The sequence below is a fragment of the Hippoglossus stenolepis genome, chromosome 11 (assembly GCF_022539355.2).
Source record: "Hippoglossus stenolepis isolate QCI-W04-F060 chromosome 11, HSTE1.2, whole genome shotgun sequence".
In the NCBI taxonomy this organism is placed as follows: Eukaryota; Metazoa; Chordata; class Actinopteri; order Pleuronectiformes; family Pleuronectidae; genus Hippoglossus; species Hippoglossus stenolepis.
In genome coordinates this window covers 1,772,691-1,793,682 of record NC_061493.1, presented here as the reverse complement: position 1 = coordinate 1,793,682, position 20,992 = coordinate 1,772,691, and the positions used below count along the sequence as shown (strand labels likewise).

The window sequence follows — 20,992 nt, the reverse complement described above, 5'->3', positions numbered from 1 at the left end:
CTGTGCATACTGAAGTTCTGATTCGTTTTGAAGGTTATGGCAGGTTACAGTGGCAGATTGTACATACATTAGTCAAATGTAACACGATCAAATGTTTGTCTGACTTGATCAATAGTTTCTTCACTATCAGAATATTGCAAAGTCACTGAAACATCTAGCTTTGTTTTAGAATTTAGAATTTGAATTAGAAGGTGACTCTTGACTCACAGTCATTGGTTGTAATTAATGTTCAGCTGAGTAGTTTGTGTTTTGAATGATGTAATTTACTACTAGACCTTACTGCTCCATGTATTTAAAAGTCAGATTAAATAGAAACAAAAGCCATCATACATTTTCTGAGAGGAAAAAAAATAATAGTGTAACCTGCTCATACACATTTGTCAGCTAAACCACAAGATACCACAAGCATGCTGATGGTGCTGAAATATAATCAAGTCATTATCTGAAAAGAGTACATATTCACTTTGTTCTAATTGTAAGTGATCATAGTTTAGATCGGCCCTGTGTGGCTGTGTGGAACCTGATGTTGATCTTCATCACCTCCATCAGGGAGGTCGTCTTTTCACCCAGCTGTCCATTCGTTCGTTGGTTGATTTTTATGTTCTAACTGAACAGATTTCCACAAAATGGATGTGGTGGAAGAGTCACTCATTCTCACTCAATTTTCTCAGAGAATAATCTTGAAGGACATATATAATATCTGAGTGAGTGAAATGTAGTGCAGCTTGATTTAATTTAAGGTAACTTTAGGGCCTTGGAGGAAATAGTACATGCATTTATTGGATGTATATTCTACATTTAACATATGAGGAGGCTGTACTCTGTGAAACGTACGAAACAGGAACATATAAACAATAAACTAGATTAGATTAACCCAATCTAATGGCCAATGCTGTTTTGGAGAGTCTCTATTCATTTGTGGTTATATATATTACTCAATTTCCCAGAATGTAAATCAATAGAGTCAATGCAAATGTCCTCAATCTCATATTCTGTTTTGGACGACAAAACTGCAAATCTCAAACCCCAAGTTCCAACAGGCTGTATTATTTATTAAATATTATACATTACAACTATTGTATTGTCTTCCAACTTTATGAAGATGATGGGTAATAAGCGTCTGAGAGTGCAGACCCACATTAAAGTCAGCAGTGTGGAAACATTTAAAGTGTGTTTGTGTTTAACACTTTTAACACTTAACAAACATATACACTTCATCACAATTTGATGAACTTGTTTTCATCTTTTCTGCCCTCTAGTGGTGATAACAAAATAGACCTGAGCAGATAAAGGTTCAGGGACAATGAGCTCTCAGAACCACTGAATCTCTTTTTTCAACATGCAACTAAACCTGCACCATAATTTTAGTTTGTTTGTTTGTGTATTACATATTTGAATGTGGTTTCCTGAGGCTAATGTCTAGTTCAGTTCCATCATCTGTAGCATACTACATTGCTGCTACATCACATTTTTGTATCAGTATATTACATAACATCCTCACTCCCACACAGCATTGCATGTTAATCAGTGTGACATCAAAAACCGCAGCTCATGTCATATTTGAAACACGAGGACTGTAATTCTGCAACGACATTACACACAAAATCACAATGATGCAATGAGCATTCTGTACAGACCCACAAAACAGACACACACTGAGTCTGTGCAGGAGATTATCAAGTTGAGTTTCGACGTCAAAAACCCCACTAATCCTCTGAAAGGTTGGATAAGACGGTCGCAGATGACAGATGTGTGTGTGTGTGTGTGAGAGAGAGAGAGAGAGAGAGAGAGAGAGAGAGAGAGAGAGAGAGAGAGAGAGAGAGAATTGTGTATGCTTGTATCCATCCTATATTAAAGTGTGCCAGTGTGAGAGTGTGAGGCTGAACATGTGTCTGTGTCGCAAATGTCCCTAAAGCCGCGGTTTTCTGATTGGCTGCGGCCCACCCACACTCAAAATGTACCCCAGTGGCACTGAGATGTGTGCATGAGAGAGAGAGAGAGGAAGAGAGGAGGGAGGGGAGGGACAGAGAGGTTATAAAGGGGAAAGAGACGAATAATATAAGGGAGTGGAGACACACATTGATATAGAAACACAGTTCATCACAATTAAATACCACTGTAACCAGTGGCAACCAGACGCAGCAGCAGCAGGTAAGGCACATCTGTCTTTATGTTCTCTGTGCTTGTTTTAAAAGTGTGAGACCTATGAAACACATTTATAAGACAGTGTTGTTGCTAAAGAATAAATGTTAGGGTTAGGGTTAGGGTTAGTTAGTTATTTGAGAGCATGTGGCTATTTTTATATGGGCAGGAAATTGTTCAATTTTGTTTTTTGTGGGTTGTGTGTAAGGTCAGCATTACAGTTATGATACCTATGTTGATGCCACCATGTTACAGCCTGGTGTGTATTTTATGTAACACTCAGTAATCCAGTCCAGGTATGTGATCTATTCATTGTGGAGTAGTCTGAGAGCTGGCATTTTATATTTATATTACTCTGAGGTGAACCCAAACAAAATCTCAGATAAAACTTGAGAAAGTTTCGACAGATGTTCAGCTAAAGTTTGTCCCTTAGTGCACACAATGCATGGCATTGTTTTGTCTTTACATCTGACACATTCAATTTAAATCTAGCAAAAAGATCACATCCATAGTCATAACATTATATAAGTAACATCGATTGTCAGAGTTTCTTGTGTTTGTCTGTGCAGAATCCAGAGCAAGGTCCTGTCTAGAGCAACACTCACCATAAAAGATGGAGCTGTCTGTAGTAACAATAAACTAAGTAGACCTGGCAGCTTTCACTTTTATGGACAATATCCCTGAGCATCTCACGCATGCAGCAATTTTGTTTGTGTGTGTGTGTGTGTGTGTGTGTGTGTGTGAGGAGGAGTAATTATTTTAATGGGAACTAGTTTGGATTTGAAAGTGTGTTGTAATAGTTCTACAATTGATTAAACTTGCATCGTACTATAATGTCACACCACCATTTTTACATGGATTAATACAAGGCTCAAAAAAGCTGTGGTAGTCTATGATGGAATTTGCAGAACTCATTTGTATTTGTGTCACTGCACAGTAATACCTGCAACACATGGGGGCGGGGGGGGGCGGTGGGGTCGGTGGATGTGCATTTTTTTGTCCCATGGCTTGATTGATCTGTGTGTGTGCAATACAGGAAACACTGGTGATGTTCACGCAGAGTGACCAGAGGAGGAACATGTGTGTGCGTGCAGCTCAGTGGCTGTGACCTTGTCTGTAGGCAAAGGAGAAACACATGTAATGATTTGCATTATTGGAAAAAATCTACCACTAGAAATACAGTCTCAATATAGCCATTTCAAAGAGTAGGATTACACCAATACATAATCTAGTCCGGTCACACCCACGGGAGGGATGGACATCTCTCATTAGAAATGTCATCACTTGGTGTTTTGATGGTGGTGGTGGTGAAGAGCGCTATGTAACATGTCGCTGGTGACTTTAAAAGTCACAGCATACTGTAGGATTCACACCTCTCACAACATGTAGTTACTATCTTTTTCCATAAATAATTGGTTCTTTGATATGCCAGAAAAACAATTTGCACCACAGGTTCCTTGAGCCCAATGTGATGCTTTCATATTGCTCATCTCATACAACCAATTATCTGGAGCTGGAGACTGCATAATATTCAACTCTTTGGCTGATTAAATGACTTCAACCATAACATAACATCTCACGATCATTGCAGATCTGTTCATACTGAATTCAAACTCTTGTGTTTGTGCAGCTGGTTTGGTTAAGGAGAGTTTGTCTGAGGTTGGAAGCAAGTTGAGTCAGATCACGGGCTGTGGTATTATGTCTTACACTTCAGTGGAGAAGAAGCCACACATCAATGTCATCAGCCTTCCCTGTTTCCACAGAGTTTCCAATTCATTACCTACAGCTCTCATAAAACACGTAATAGATCTCTAACTTGATGTTTTGTGTCGTTGCTTCATTTGAGAGCTGTGTACAGTCTGTGTACAACAGGGAGAAAGGCAGAGCTCAGAATAACCCCTGTCCTTCAGGTCACAATAATGAATCCCCATCGCCACCACTCTGGTACCTGCTGCTGCAGATTGAATCAAATTCGGTGGAAAACACTGATCTGACCTGTAGCCAAATGTTTTACCCACACACTCCAAGGACAACGGTTACAATTTCCCACTTTTAGTGACAATGTGTAATCCGTAGCAATACTTTGAAATAAGAAACTAATCCATTCTTATCTAGGGGTTAAAAGCAGATTGTCGCCAGATTAAAGGCCAAGTCATTACATAAAGAGTCTAACTTGGTGGCTGTTCAATAATGATTTTGTATCAGAAGGTCACATGTGGGTTTTGCATCCCATAATGGCTGCCTCTCTATTCCTGTTTATCTGTCTGTATCTCTTTCTCCAAGCTTTAATCTTCACTCACCCAGTCGTTCCTTTGTTATATGAGTGATACTGACAAACTTACAGTTACAGACAAATAAGGGAGGGCATCTGAATTCATCAGATGCCCTCCCTTATTTGTCACTGACCCTCAGGTCATCATGAACCTTGCAAGGCCAATGCTGACATTGGGTCAAGTGGGTCTACACCTCTGATTTCTGAGGTGGGCAGCCCAGCAGCTCCCTCAAAAGCAAAGCACTGTAATGTATGTTTGCAATTGACATTTTTCTCGAGAGCAATACTATCTCCGTGCTCAGCAGCATCACTGGGGCCAGAATTCATCCCCCACCTCACTCAAGTCCACTTCAGGACATTCTGGATGGAAGAAGAAAACCAACTCAAACTTCACTTTTGTTGAAGTCATAAAGTTGCACTCTAAACTGTCATTTAACATGTGTCGCTCCATGGTTGTGTTTGTAAGACTAAGCAGTGACTTTGTAACAGGCAACCATACTGAAAACTGCACACCCTGCGTTATGAGTGTAAAAAACCCCAAAACGAATTAAAATTAAAGTATGTTGTGTAAGTAAATAACACTGGGTGTGATACTGTGTGGTGCTGGATTCAGCCCACAATGGGAGTTGTCCATGCGGGGCCAAGCCTTTAAAGATATTTACATCGGGAGCGGGTCCTCTCTACGGAGGCTGCCATGTTTTTTATAATATATAGTGGCCCAGACTGGACAAACTAAACACCTTTTGAGTTTGTATGAGAACTGAAGGTTTCCACAGGTTCTCTGTCATGTTGGGAAGGGGAGGGGGAGGTGAGGGGTATTCAGCTGCAACGTGAAGCTTCACCTGTAGATGTCACTAGATTCTACACACTGAACATTTACCATAGGAACATTAGTTTTGGTTGTATTGCATTGTCGTACAGTGCAATACAACCACAACTTCAAAGGGGATGGAATTGTGACACCACTGCGAGACATGTTTTACAGTGCTATAGCCTGGAGGGCGGGAACGGCCGGATGCGGCATGCGCGTGATGATAGATAGATAGATGGATTGAGAGAGAGAGAGAGAGAGAGAGAGAGAGAGAGAGAGAGAGAGAGAGAGAGAGAGAGAGAGAGAGAGAGAGAGAGAGAGGTGTACAATAGTCTGCCAATATGGATTTTTCTCTTCTGCTCTAATTCACCGGAAAGATAAGAGGGCAGCTCAATACATCACCCCCCCTCCCTCCCGCTCTCTCTCTCTCTCTTTCTCTCTTTACCTCTCTCTCTCGCTCTCTCGCTCCGGTCCTGTCACTCTCTACCTCTCTCCACCACGCACGCACGCACACACGCGCCGCCGCTGCCAGCCTGTATGCGACCCTCCTCGCGCCAGCGGGTGGCCGCCTGGCTGCTCGCGCTGCCGGTGGGGACAGGTGGAGAGGAATGCGCGAGCCGCGGCCGCTTGGAGATGATCTCGTTCTGGCTGCTGTGCTGGAAGCTGTTGGTAGGTAAACAAACCAGCGACACATGTCAGCGGCGTCTTTAGAATGAAACCCCAGTAACAGCCCTCCTCTTCCTCCTCGTGCGGCGGAGATTTGGGGCCGTTATTAGCGGGACACCGTGTTCGCCCCGCGCGCGAAGCTTTGGCTCAGCTCGTGATACCATGAAGCCCCGGTGTCTTGGCTTCTGTGCGCGCGCTTATCTGTCACGATTTTGGTTCGATGCCCGATTTTATGTAACACACTGGGCTCAACTGTCCTCTGAAGGAACCGAGTGCTGTAGCATGACAGATTCTTATTAATATCAGGATGTCAGCAGAATAGAATAGACATCATTTAATAGTGAATTGTTGAATGCTAGCTGATGAGGCAGCATGCTGTCACTCATTCCCCACCCTCCATAAAACACATGGTGCCCGAAGTTGCTCTATAATCCTCTCTGATAGACAGACAGAGAGAGATAGCTGATGGAATGATACTGATTATGCTGTCTCCAGATGTTGATGGGGGTGGGGGGTGCAGACAGAGGTTTGAGGCCAGAAGTGAATTCACCTTGAAGCCAATTTAGTGTGGTTGAAGACACTGGTCTCATATGATTTCAATGGGAATATGAGGAAGTTGACAGGGTTGGAAAGGTCCACCGATGGTTCCAGTTCAAATGAAGGCAGGCCGCGATCAGAAGGGTGTGCAACAACACTCCAATTCTTCTCCATCTGCTGTGACGTCTCTGAAGAATTGGAGATCAGATGTATTGAGAATTACATCATTGAATGACCACAGATATGCACTGTCACCCTCATGTTTTACCATCAGCTGTTTGTTTGAATGATTTTTTGATAGGTCAAAAATAAATACCATTCAGAGTTGAGTGGTATACTGTCAAGCACACAACTGCTGTGTAGTTTGTTGTATGAGAGAACCATAATCATAACCACGCCTTCAATTTAAGGTTAGATGAGAGGCAGAGAGATGTTGACTGTTAGGCGCGCTTGGTCTTCATTTGTTCTTAACTATTATGGAATAATGACCAGATAAGCCCCTCATGTACTGGAATCAGATTTGTTTTGACTGCCACATGCTCTCAAAATCTCTAACCTGGCAGAATGACAAGAGAGAGATTATCAGCCAGTGTTAGATTAGGGCAGCAAAATGTCCTATGATGGACTTTTTGAGTGTAGCCTGTAATTAAAAACATTATTAATAGCTCCATTCCATTCTGCTGTGCCAGTCCCAGCACTCTTGTTCCTGCTCTGTGCAGGTTGGCTCACCGCTATGGCTAATAATCATCAATGAATGAAACTAAGTTGTAGGGATATTACATACATGTAGGCTGTTCCTGCTGTCATGAGAGAAGGTTAGTTACATTTAGCTGTTTCCCTGCACTTTGGCAAAGTTTGGAGACCTAAATGATGTGCTTTCAGAGCCAGATTTTGCCAGACTATTGCCGCAGTTTAAAAATCTGGAGAACACCCACGAGAATTGATTGTGCCTGGCAGATATGTGTCGTAACAGGCAGTGAGTTCGGACCGGGTCACACCAAAAACCAGATGTGCGCTAGACACATTCGATTCCTGTCATGAATTGATCATCTCACACAGAGTTCCGTCTGATTAAACTTTGATTTCTGAAATCCCCAGTGTACAGTGTATGTGTGTGAGAGGGATACAAGCTGGAACTGACTCTCAATATCCATATTTTTACATAACTGCCCGATGACATAAGAAGCAGAGGAAGGGCACAAGAGGTCGATGGCAAATTGAATAATACTCATCGTGTGGCATGCTGTTGGCTCACATAGCCAGGCTAGCTCCTTTAGCTTATGCTTCCAAACCCGCACACGCTATTTGTGTGTCCCTCCTGCTTGTTTGCAAGAAGATACAGTATAACCCTGATAACCCATGGTTTAGCTGTGTTTGTGCTTTCATGCTGACTCACTGCCTCTTAAAAAAACTGCCACACTGTGCACAACTGTTTCAACAAGCCATTGTTACATGATTCAAGCTAGAGCAATGAAACAAGCTATGTTGATGTTTTCTTGACCAGCGTCAGGTAGTGACACATAACTTAGTACATCATCACAGTAATGTATTTTCTCATTAACGAGTAGTCTGATTACAATAAAAAAATTCAGGGCATTACAGTCAATAATCCCTGTAAAGCTGTTACTTTAACATTAGATGGAGGCTTGAATTCAGTATTTTCAGGCTGGAACCTCTCAACATGGCACAGGAAAATGTGAATCCTGGAAATTCCAAAGTTGTCTTACTCACCTGTTGTTTGATTTTAGCCTGCTAACAGTAGTAGTAGTATATCTACGTTCACATGTAACAGTTTTGTTGAGAGATAGAGGGGGTATTAAGTACTGCGAGGTAAAGAACAGTCTGATGTACGAATAACCTGTAAATCTGGAATAAGAACAGGTCAATTAACCCAGTTCTCAAGTAACTTGCCAAATATTGTTCCTGACATATAAACGGCTATATTGTTATTAATTATAACCACTTTGTGTCATTGTTGTAGTATCTCAGAAATTCTAGGAGGAGGTCTGCACGGCTTTTTTCCCCCTCCTGTGGGGGGCGAACACCCTGTCCCTACCCTTCCTCTGACTGTCTTGTACTAATTCCCTTCATTGAATGGAGGGAAGGTTTCAGCATGAAGAGTGAATATTGGTTAGAGTAAGGGGTAAACCAAACAAAGGCAGGTGAGGGGCAGGTCTTTTCCCATATTGGTTGAGGAAAAATTTAGTGGATGGCTAGCATAGGAGACAAACAGGAGGACTCCAATCAGTCAAAACAACAGCCAGGAGTTGTGTCACATGGAGGTGCTTTAGGTAGGACAACAAACCATAAGTTACAAATGTAGCCACATACCGGCACCCACACCAGACCCTAAACACCACTAACTTTTACCAGAATCACCTCAAACAGTGCGGAGAGAGTCTACGCATAAGCACCACAAAACTGCAGCTGAGTGCTTAAAACAAACCCCAGGCTCAGGCTTTGCAAGAGGCCAACAGTACAACATAGGGTAAAGAATCACAAAGATGGAGGGAGACAACAGCTGCTGTTACAAGATACATCTGGGAAGATAGAGTAAAGCAAAGGTATGAGTAACCACTTACCATGTGTATCTTTATGTGAATATGAAATGACCTCTTACAGGCTTTTTGTCTTATCTCAAAGTGCAGGTTTAAATTGGAACATCCTTAATGTTAGACGGCCTTCATTGTCATCGATTATGATAATAAACGTGGTTAAGGTTGTGGAATGGTCGTTAAATAAAGAAACAATACTGACTATCGGTTTCACACAGGAAATGCTCAGCAGCAAAGATGCTAGATCAAAAAATGGCCATAAGGGTAGTTTTGGAAAGTGATGACTAGAAACCAATAGCTGTGTTCGCTCCACCTCCAGAAGACTGGCCACAAAGGCTGGACCAAAACAAGATGGTCTGGTCTATTGTGTCACCCGCTTGTCTCAATCTTATCATTGCATTGTTCACTACTTGTTTAGCTTATTAACTTCATCACTGGCATGCAATGAATCCTGGGATCGGTTAGCCCGAGAATGATCCAAGTTGGTTCCTTTGTTGCTTGGGAATTGATGGACACATTTGTCAAGGGGAAATGAGAGAGTATATTTGCACCACTGTGATGCAATCGCTGTTCAAATGCAGCCTCCGAAGGATGCCGCTGCTAAATTGGGACACAGTTTATGTTGTTGCTAGAGAAGACATTAAGGTGTGGCTCTTGTTTTGTCAGATTGTAGAACAGATTTTGGTGGATAGTTCACAACCAGCCTGACATTGTTGAAGAAGAATGCCCTTTGAGTGTTACCACTACACTGTTGTGTTGGGCATGGATAACAATAATAATAAGGTGAACCTTTTCTACATAGTTTATCTATCTTTAGGATAGCACACAAAATGTGTGTTAATAGGAAAATTAAAATGTTTTTCTGTTGTGACCACCATAACGAATATACTGTGTGTTATGGTGTCTAAATAATAAGTTGAAAGAGATAAATTGCTACTTCTTCAAACACTGGCCTCAAGAAACAATTCTGTGACACTTGATTGTAATTAGTCTGTAGTTTAAGAAACCATTTTGTTTTCACTCAGTCACCACAGAGAAGCTCTAATCCATGTGCATGAAGAAAGCTGGTAGCATGTTATAGGTGCTTTAAAGCTCAACCTTTTCATAAATTATCTTATTGAGTCCACAGAGGCTGAGGTATGTTCTGCAGTCATTTTACTGTAGGTCTTGTGTTTGTCAGTGTTCTACACTGAGACAGGTCAGTAAATTCAGTATAAATAAGGCAAGTAAATGATGTGAATGATATGTGATTAATCTGATCCTCCTCCAAACACTGTGACTTAACTGAAAGGAAAACTGATTTAGCAGCTTGCCTGCCTCTGCATCTATACTTAGCGTTACCATAGCAACACCTCCCATCTGTCACCAGCACATGCCTGGAACGACAGACCATAATAATCTGCTGGCCCACTCACAGCCAACGCACTGCCACCATGGTAACAATATGAAGGTTTGATTTTAGCCCATCAAACATTTACAAGCCATATACTGTGCTTTAATCTGCTCTGCTGTGTGTATGGGGGTATGTACTGTAGTGTTATTGATGTGCCTGTGTGCCTTAACAGTTGAAGGTGTATTGTACATGTGCCTGTGTGTCAGGACTGGATGAATGTAACTTTAGAATACACAACAAATCCAGTTCCATCCTGAAAGTGTTGTTATACTCTTGGTTTTCCTAAGATCTTGTCATTGTCATTGCTCGTTTCTTTTATTGCAATTTCTTTGATATCATTTTATTTTTCTGTTATATATTCTGTCTCTCACTATCCTTTTATCTCTGTTTTTGTCTCAACCGACTGATAAGTAAAACCTCTGTTTGCTATTTGGTACTGATAAGTGAACAAAAACAGAAACGCCTCAGCCGTAGAAGTAAAGACCTGAAAGATGCTAAATTGTCCACAAAGCTGAAGTACAGAGTTGTGTGACACAATAATAATAATAATTGTATGTACCATTAATATGATAGTGTTGCTAAGTGTGGCTCTAAAAAAGATGAAAAACTCAACAAAAAAGTATGATATATAAAGTTAAATTCATGGGACCTGTGAAAAACTTGACCCACCAAGTAAGAATTATGAGTTTGTATTTGACAAAACCATTTCAACTCAAGATACCTTTTTGGAACTTATACAATGGATCATCATCAGCTGATTGAGTCTGCATCGCTGTCTCAGAGCTTCAAGGGTTCAAACTGTCTTCTTGTTGATAATTATATTTCAGTAAAAACCATATACAGTTAATCCATTACATATTATCACTCAGCAGTTATTTTTTTCCACCGAATAACATATTTCCTATTCATTTGAGTGATAAGCTATATTATATTGTTTATATTAATTAAAATATTTCCATAGAGAGCCACAGCTGGTTTAAGGAGGACAACAGCTGAGCTAACTGACGGTAACCTCGACGACGGTAGCTCTGGCAACAGTCACCCTGCGGACGATTCTTCCACTCCCACACAGCCAACCGATCCAGTTACCATGGAGATCAGCTCATCACCACCTCTAACAGACCTGCAAAGAGACAACCTATTTAACTGCCGCAGCCATGAAGTGGAGGAACTCCATTACCCAGAGTTCCATGGGTTGGAAGAAGCTGCAGAGGGGGAAAATGGAAAAAGAGATGGAGATGAGTGTGACTATCTTGTTTTTGAGATAGGAAAACACAGAGTAGTGGAAAGTGAAGAAGGACAAGACACTGAGAGACGGGCAGAGGAGGAAGAAGATGGAGGAAGAGGAGAAACCGAAGGAGAGGATGAAGGGAGAGGAGAGATAGAGGGAGAAGAAGGGAGAGGAGAAACAGAAGGGGAAGTTGAAGAGAGAAGAGAAATAAAGATAGAAGACGACGATAGAGGACAAATAGAGGGAGAAGATAGAAGTGAAGAAGAAACAGAGAACAAAGATTGGGGGAGGAGAGAAATAGAGGGAGAAGACGAAGGGCGGGAAAAAATCGAGGGTGAAGATGGAGAAAGTGGAGAAACAGAGGGAGGGATGAAAGAAGATGCTCTGTCAGAGTTTCTCTTCATCTCTGGCAGTCCACTGCTTCCCTTATCATCTGAGCCCCTGACTGTCCCCTTGGAGCAGCCAGCAGCGGCGGCCATGTCGCAGGATGTGTGGGGTCACGACCTTGTCAACACAGATGACCTCAGCGAAGGTCACCTTAGCGACTGCCTCCAGGCCGAGTTGGCTGTTGTGTACTCCGACAGCGATGCCGGAGACGACCAGTGGGCAGCTTTCACAGCCACTGAGGTGTCCAACCAGGAGCAAGCATCTGTCGGAGAGAGCAAGGAAGACAAGAAAGTAGAGGAAGATGAGCAGAGGCAAGAGGAAGAAAGGGAGGCAGAGGCAGAGAGTGGAAGAGAGAAGCAGAGAGAGGAGGAAACAGAGGAGGAGAGGAGGGGAGGCCAGAATGATGAGGAGGATGATGAACTGATGAGGAGGAGAGATCTGTTCCTGCGGTCTCCTTCTGCCAGCTCCACAGCCAGCTCCACAGACCCTGACAGGAGGGTGAGCCATTTGGTTTTTTTTTATCTTTGAGTTACATTTGAGTGAAACTTCCTTTTTTATAAGTAACTACATTTGATTATTAGCCAAAAACGTTTACAGATACAGGAGACTTTGTGCCCCAGTAACCACAGAAATTCAATCTGGATTATTCTTTAGCACGCAATTAATAGAGTATCTAGTTGACTTATTTCACCATGTTTATCAGGTCAGTATCAGTAGTCTTGGCTGGGATTCATATCAAAACATATCAAACATTACAAACAGTCTACACTCAAAACATCTCTCCATGTTCTGTAAGTTTATTCATCCTAACCTTGCTCCTCATCTCCCGTCAGGTTCCTGCAGATTTCTGTGTGCACCAGAAGATGCGCAGTGACAATGTGTCCACTGAGCATGTAGACTTTCTCTTGGCCCGTCAGCAGTGGAAAAGGATGGAGGAGGAGGTCAAAGGTCGGCCCATCCCCAAACCAGGGCTCAGAGCTCAGGGGAGCTTCCAGGGCACCCACACTTCACTGTACCCCCCAACTCGCAGCCCTCGACTCAAACACAGGTAGACAATTCTTGAGGTAGTGACTGATTTAATGTTTTACTGCTTTTTAGGATTTATGATGCAGTGTCCCCTCTAAACATTCCTGTTTGGAATGGGCTGTTTGCTTGGCCAGTGGTGAAGCCTCTTTATAAACAGTCTATGGGTGATGCTGGTTGCAGGCTTCATTTTGGAATTAAGCCACCGGAGGACTCATTCCACTGAACCCTGAAGCCGTTCCACCACTACTACACAAAATATGTTCACCTGTTAATTCAAAGTTCAGTGAAGCTCGACTCAGTACACAGAACCCCTACTGGAAAATCAGTTGGGGGTTGATGCCGTTGTCGTGAAGGCGCCAGTTGTCTACCTATCTTATGAACACTGCCTACACTTGCTACAGAGCACTGGTTGCCTGTTTGTCTAAATGACACCAAATTCGACACTGCACTTCCTTGGGCCCTTAACAATTCACATTCCATCTCTGAAGCAGATAAGATAAACAGATTTTGAGATATGCGAGCCGCATATAGTCCCACAGATAGAGATTTGTGTATTTATTTGACAGATTCATGTAAACATAGACAAAAACGTAACCAAAGTAGAAATGCAAAATTCAGTCCAAACATAAACAGCAATTTTAATTATTACGCCAAACAATGTATATGCAATATATACATGAATAAACTCAGATAGTGTGATATTAATTTAATATATCCCCATAAACAGTATAAAATTCATGCTCTGCTTCAGACATACTAAAATGTCAGATACAGTTTTACTGTTCTAAATAACATGTTGGTAAGGAGCTCTGCATGCAGCCAGTTGCTGAGTATTGGCTGATGTTATTAAAAATCATAAATCCCAGTTTTCCCCAGAATGAGCTAATAAAAGTGTCACTGTTGGTTATGAACACTTCGAGCAATATTCTCTTTTTCAAGAAGCCATCTATGCAGCTATTGAAACAGGCTGCAAGGCTTCAGTTTGCTGTGCCCATATGCCACACAGTTTGGCCCATGACTGACATATATACACCATCTCAAACAGTTGTGTGCCCATAGATCGACCCCATTCCCATCCACCAATCACAACATTCAATGCACAGTTTCTCTGTCCGTAATTACCTTGGCCATTCAACGTTCTTGTTAACATTTGGCACTCTTTACTTTGGTAGTGAACCCAAGTCTTCATGTTATTTTTCACTGTTTTCTGAGGGTTTTATTTGACCAAAACAACAATTGATTGATAAAAGATTCGTGAATAAGGCACATAATTGATAGTTGCAGTTGTAAATTGGTACATTTCCATCCTCTTGTATTTGTCCAAGAATATTGAATATCAATATAGATTTGAATACAATGTTTTAAATCAAAAGCTTTAATGTTGGTCTGATGGAAAAAACACCTTGATGCATCCACACTTGATTGTGCTTCTTCTATAACATCATCATTTGCATGCATATGATTTAACGTTACTAATGAGCAGAAAGACACACACAAAAAGAATCAATGTCAAAATCTTTTCAAAAAACTTCAACAACTCTGGTGTCTTGGTGTTTGTTGGTGTTTGTTTATCTTAACTTAAGCTTGGAATGCTCTTGTCCTTTATAAGGGAGATCAATCCACCAGTTCCCAGGGAGCCCCCACTCTCCTCCACCCTGTCTCCCAGTTCAGAGGACTCAGGCCTGGATGACTCGTCATACCGCAGCCCCCTGGAGGAGCAGGAGAGCGCTGTGGAGAGAGAGATCCGACTGACTCTGGAGAGAGAAGAAAGGCACCGTAGAGAGAGGGGGATGATTGCACAGGGTCTGATTATACCCAGGTAAAATAAATCAATCCACCATCACAGTTTTTTGCTTTGTCTTTAGTAATGTGTAGGCCTCTTCTGGCTTCAGGTTAATCCTGTCCAGCAGTATAATTCATTAGACACCCAAATCAACATTATTATAGTCATTATGGATATAATATCATCACCAGTTGAACATCAGCTGTAGCTGCAGCTGGTCCCATGCTGTTCAATGATCTTAGCTCAATTGGAAGTTCAATCATCATATATGCACAACATGCTTGGAAACAGGACCCAGGTTCCGTGGGATAAACTGGTACTTGCATGTTTGCATAGACAGTATGACTATGATGTGTTTAATAATACAGATGTATTTGTTTTAGTGGAGCTGCTCCTTAATGTAACTAAACCACACTGGCTCTAAATCTGAGCCTTTATGACCTGATGAAATGATGAAATGTATTTTTGCACAGTGACACATTATCATAGTGATAGAGTTGTTGCTTTACAAAGAGTTTCATTATGTGCAAATCCAGCAGACACTGAACAATATTAGCATTCATTTAAAGTCATGCTGGTCACCTAACAACTGCAATTCCAGTATTCACCATCTTTTAGCGCTGAGGAAAAGATCTGGACTTTGAGCTCCACTATAATCACCAAGGAGTAGTGGACAGTGGATTTGTCAGAGCTTTTTCTGAAAACTTCTGTTGCATGTCTAAGATAATTTGAGAGAGGCATGTATAGAAACAATAAGCTAAAAGAAACATAAGCACAGCAGAGCAAAGGTGTGCAATGGAGTTGGCGATTTCATCCTTTGTTAAAGTTGTATTACTACCAAACCCTCTATATAGGAAATATCTAAAGATCTAACTGTAAATAAAACAAAACTAAGAATGTACAGTTACATGATTCAAAAATGTAATTTCCTTTAACGGTTGAAAAGGATAAATTGAGTCAAAACTAAACCCTTGTGATGTTTCTGTTCTGTGCTCAGACCATGCAGCCTGCAGACAGGACGATCTCCACCACGACCTCCCGCCTGCCGCACCCCTACTCTGTCCGTCTCCCCTTCCCCTCCCTGCTCCTCCTCCCTTCCCCGATCTGTCTACCATGAAATGACAGCTAATAACGTCATCATCCTGGAGCCCGACTCCTCCAGCTCCGCCTCCAGAAACCGCCTCATCTCCTCCACAATCGGGGGTCTTTCCGATTGGCCGACAAGCCTGGATGTGGTGCCCTCCACCAACGTCATTGTCGTGGAAACCTCCAACTTAATCATTCGCAGCGCTTCTGAGTTTTGCCTGAGCTCCACTGCCCCCGTGACGATGGAAACTCAGGAGAGCACTTTCTCATCCAATCCGTTTTTTAAGCTGCGCTCCATCAGCAGCCAGTCACTGGTGGAACAGGAGATCAAGATAGTGAGGCAGAGGGAGGAGGAGTGGAGGAGGCAGAGGGAGGAGATGTGGAAGAGGAGAAGAGAGGAGGAGTGGAGGAGAGGCAGAGAGAGGTACGATACTGTGCTGGTGTCTCCGGGCCTGAACGATAACATCAGTTTCAATGGTACGTATTGTCCACAGGTGTAAATATTGGAAATGAACTTTAAAAGTATGACAGAACATTCCAGAAATGTTTTTGTTATCCGTAGTTGTATGCAAAAGATTCACTTTCAGGCCTGTTTATCTTTTCAATTTCAGAGTCTTTTTCAAATTCTATAAATCTACTGTTACAAATAGCACAAGCAAATGTACTTCACAAGTTTGCAAATGATGGTGTGATTTACCCTTCACTGACTGCTACGCTGTTGTCTGTCCGAGGAACAGAGCTGTGTAGGATGAGTGGGTTGTTTTGTTTCTCTCTCAGGATACTCTCAGGATATTTCCTGGTGTTATGTAAATAGTCTTTTTGATTATTTTACTTTTAATCCAGTGCCAGAGGTTCCAGACAGATGTGTTTCCTCCCCCTCATCCCCCTCCAGAACCCGCAAAATGGAACGATCCAGTTTGTCTTGTGACCACAAGGTTGGCTTACAAACACACACACACACACACGCACACACACACACACATAGATTCCTCCTACTCCATATACCAGTCTATCCATCAGGATGAAGATTTTCAGTCATTGCAGCCTCAGTATCAAAGCAAATAGGGAGTCTGTATGTCAGGTACTGTATATCCATATCTAGTTACACTGAGTTTTAAAAGTACTTCAAAGTAAAAGTGCAGAATTCCTGATACACCTGATTTCATGACTTTTGCACTGTACACTAAATTGTTGCTGATTTGATTTCACTGTGTTGGATTGTCATGTCATATGTATATGCTTAAGAACATGGCATGAAATTGTTTTTGCAATTTCCTTGTTGGGTAATTGATTTCTTCCTTTATTCATTCATTCATTTGTTACCTTAATTAATTGTGAACTTTCTCATTTGTTAATCAGTTGGACTGATTAATACTTTAATCCATTAGTTCACAATTTAGCAAATATATACATTTTTCAGCTCATTTTTTCATCTACCCATCACTTCTGCATCCATCTCCCCCACAATTTCTCCAACTGTCCCATCCTCTGTTCATTTGGCTTTTTCAAAATCCATCCATCCATCATCCATCATCCATTCATCCATCCATCATCCATCATCCATCCATCTAACCTGGTTCCAGTGGTTTAGCTGAATCTCCCCCTCCCTCCCAGTTCCCTACTTCCCTCTCTTCAGTGCCTCAACGACAGAACGCGATGGCGCAGCGATGGGAGGCCTCCCTCTTAGCCAATCAGAAGAAGGATTGAGCAACAACAGCCCTCAACTGTCAGCCATTTAAAAGCCATAAGGAAGTCCCACAGTTGTTTTATTCCTTAGTTTGTTCATAAAACAACACACATCCCTGTCTGTCAGCAGCCACTGTCTACTGCAGTGCTTGTCAGAACTATGGGTGAGAACCAGCGGGTTAGTCTGTTTTTTTGTGGGAGAACATGTTTAAAGAGAAGGTTGGTTTCACAGATAAAGACTTTTTAACTAGTCTGTGTTTTCATTATGTTTTTTGTGGCTGGAATAAGACAAGTCCTGCTGTCAAAGTCAAATGGAGTTTTTACTGTCTGAAACAGTATGACAATAGAGCAGCCTGACATGTCACAGTTTGAACTTTTTCTTTATTTATAATAGCTTTTGTGGACTTCTATGGCACATTCTTAGGAGGTGTTTAGTTATAAAATTGCAATTAAAATAATACGACAGCTTTTGACACACAGGTCCATATTTTATGGAAACTTTGGAAACATGTCAAAAGCTGCTGTATTCTCTTTCAATATTTAATATTTACTGCACTTTGATTTCTAGATGTTAACTTATAGTACTCCTACAAATATTTATTGCTATTGATTGATTTGTATTACTATGACTGACTGTAATGCAGTGATTTTCAAACCCATTCTGGGCAGCCACATGTCAATTTCAGATCTTAATTTAGAAGTTTTTTTAAAGTGACTACTTTGAAAGTACACCTTTATTTCAAAATACTGTAGCTATGCAGTGCAGAGATTTGAAACGATACATGCTAAAATAATTTAGCGTGTTCTTTTCGTGATACATGTATTTTAAAGGTGCCTATCCAGACCTAAATGAGACTGAAAATCACTGCCTTAGTTATAATGAGCCGTCAATCAAAAGACTTGGATGGTCGAGGTTTCCCTCTCAGTCGCCTGACAGTGCTAACTGTTAACAGAATATCATCTGGGTCACATTGCACATACTAGAATATTGTAACCCAGATAGAGTTCCGTTTTGTGGGCTTTTATCAACAAAGTAGCAAGAATAAATATATGTATACTTATTTGAAAAGTATATTAATCTCAAAGCTGCATGCAGTGCATTTTTTCCTTTGCTCTTTCATCAGAATAAAAGCATACAGCATAGGTCATGGACATTTTTGCAAAATCTGGTGATGCTCTACACAAAACATACAAAGGCACATTGAAATTGGGCCTACTTTTAAAACAACAGAACTTTTATCAGCTAGCTATAACACTAATTTGGGTTTACTCTGTTTGCTACACTCCACCATGCAAGCGGACGTAGTCAGCAACCATTAGCTTCTGAAGAAGTATGTGGCCACAACTGCAAAGAAGATTTGAGAAATGAAAAAAAATCCAATAGGGATACCAGAGAAAAAAGGGCGAGACTGTGTGCAGGCCATAGACTTTATGTAAAGATGGATTAAGTGTCTCCACTTCCTCCCACTATCCAGAAATGAAGCCAAAATATTTCGGATACGAATGCTGCCATCTTGTGCCAAAGATGTCACCTGGAGCCAGAGTCTGGGCACAGTAGGGATCAGACCTTACCAGAAACCAAACTTACCAGAAAAGGTAGATAACATATAGGCCTACTTAAACCTTTTAATTTGGTCCATGTCTCATCCACTAACATGGAGTTAGCAGGATTTATGATGTATACTGCAGCCAGCCACCAGGGGGAGATCAAGATGATTTGGCTTCACTTTTGGGAAGCTGCCATTGCATCCATCTTTATCAACAGTTTATGGTCTTTCTTTATAGACTCAATCTATTTGTGGCTCTGCTGTTATAGCAAAGAAAAGCTTAGCACTTCGGAATGAGTCCAATATTCTAACCCTTTGTCTAGTGAAGATTTCTACATATTTTTATGTCCTGTCTTGATTCCTAAAGAGATTTATTGTATTGTATTTTTGCTGCATATATTTATGAATTGAACAGTGCTTATGAATCCTTGAAGCTTTTATTTGTAAAAAGTTTATAATATATTGTGTCAGAGTGACTTAATGAAATTGGAAGTCTGCCGTGTTTTTTAGGAGATGACGTTAATGCGTGGTGTGTGCATGTGTATACGAGTGTATGCTAATCCATCCTCCACACATTCAGGGCGTTCTTTACTTTGGCCTCTGGCTCCAGAATGAGCTCACTCACCGGAGGCCCCTGTAAAACAAGCTGGGCTCAGCTGTGGGATAAAGGTGCATTCAGGACAGCTCAGGAATGGGATGATTTGAACTGCCAGGCTGAAATGATACCAGATTCCCACGACAGAACTCTAACAGCAGCGGTTTCAGTTTAGCGTCATTATATTTTGATTTTGCAAACCACACACGTAGAAATGTGGTCCAAGTAGATTGTAACTATGGGATACCTTCTTGGTTCGGCTCACTCAAATGTTTAGACCCTCACGTCAGCTTCAGCAAAAAAACATTTTTACACAGAATGGATCACAGAATGTCTGGGCCAGTATCAATAAAATGTTCAGTCTAGTATGGCAGCGTAATAAATGGTAAATGGTCTGTATTTATATAGCGCTTTTCTAGTCTTAATGACCCCTCAAAGGGCTTTACAGTACAGTTTGCCATTCACCCATTCATACAGTGCATCTATGTGCAGCACTTTCTCTATCACACATCACTCACACACTGCCGGCACAGCCGTCAGGGTCAAATTGGGGTTCAGTATCAGGACACTTCAGCATGCCAAGTGAGGGAGACGGGGATTGAACCACCAACCTTCTGGTCAGAGGACGAACAGCGAACAAATTGAATTGGAAGGAATTGAAAAATGTTATCCTTTAAAGCTCCGAGCTGAGATTAATCAGATTCTGAGATGTGTTGGATGCACAATGATACAAAGCAGGGCAAGTTCAAAGTTCCACATGTCGTTGTGTTACTGTGTTCGATTTACTCTATGATAGCACATACTACATGCTTCTGCACGCTCCGTGTTTGCCCTGGAGTTTCATTAGAGTTGGGGTCTTGTGTTCACCTCCATACCTGGTCTGATTTCAGTTGTAGCTTTAGTGCGGTTCACGCCATCAACGATTTAAGATACTTTATTATTATTATGGAACAGTAGATTTAGTTTGGAGGAGAAAGTGTATTTAGTCATTATGTTTCTTAAACGTTTTCTGATTGTCTCTTGTCAGGTGTGGTAGTGTCCATGCCACTTCTCAATGATTACAGGGTGACACACACCACTTGCAATGAAATTCTGCATGGACTCATATAAACAGCCGTCCTGATTATTACACCATTTCCTCACTAGTGTCATTTATTCTACTTAATTTCTTCATATATTTGCCTTGAGTTTCCAGTCATTTATTATTGACAAATTAAAAGTGTGGTGATGACATATTTAATAAAGCCTGTGACTCCTGAAACCTCCTGTTGTTTA

The 20,992-nt window shown here is 41.4% G+C and overlaps 1 protein-coding gene across 5 annotated transcripts; it reads left to right on the top strand.

Annotated features, from left to right (window-relative positions):
• Nucleotides 1-1,992: 1,992 nt before the first annotated feature.
• On the top strand, nt 1,993-20,978 carry si:ch211-153l6.6 (cyclic nucleotide-gated cation channel beta-1). 5 transcript variants are annotated; one of them, XM_035170137.2, is made up of 7 exons: nt 1,993-2,151; nt 11,338-12,492; nt 12,828-13,042; nt 14,630-14,839; nt 15,801-16,366; nt 16,733-16,824; nt 17,504-20,978. In XM_035170137.2, the coding sequence occupies exons 2-7, from the start codon at nt 11,467-11,469 to the stop codon at nt 17,594-17,596; spliced, it is 2,202 nt and encodes a 733-aa protein (XP_035026028.1). In that variant the 5' UTR covers nt 1,993-2,151; nt 11,338-11,466; the 3' UTR covers nt 17,597-20,978. The 5 variants fall into 5 exon arrangements, with proteins under 5 accessions (XP_035026028.1, XP_035026025.1, XP_035026026.1 ...); XM_035170134.2 differs by lacking the exon at nt 1,993-2,151 and adding an exon at nt 5,694-5,894; XM_035170135.2 differs by lacking the exon at nt 1,993-2,151 and adding an exon at nt 5,694-5,894 and having other exon boundaries at nt 17,473-20,978.
• Nucleotides 20,979-20,992: the final 14 nt, after the last annotated feature.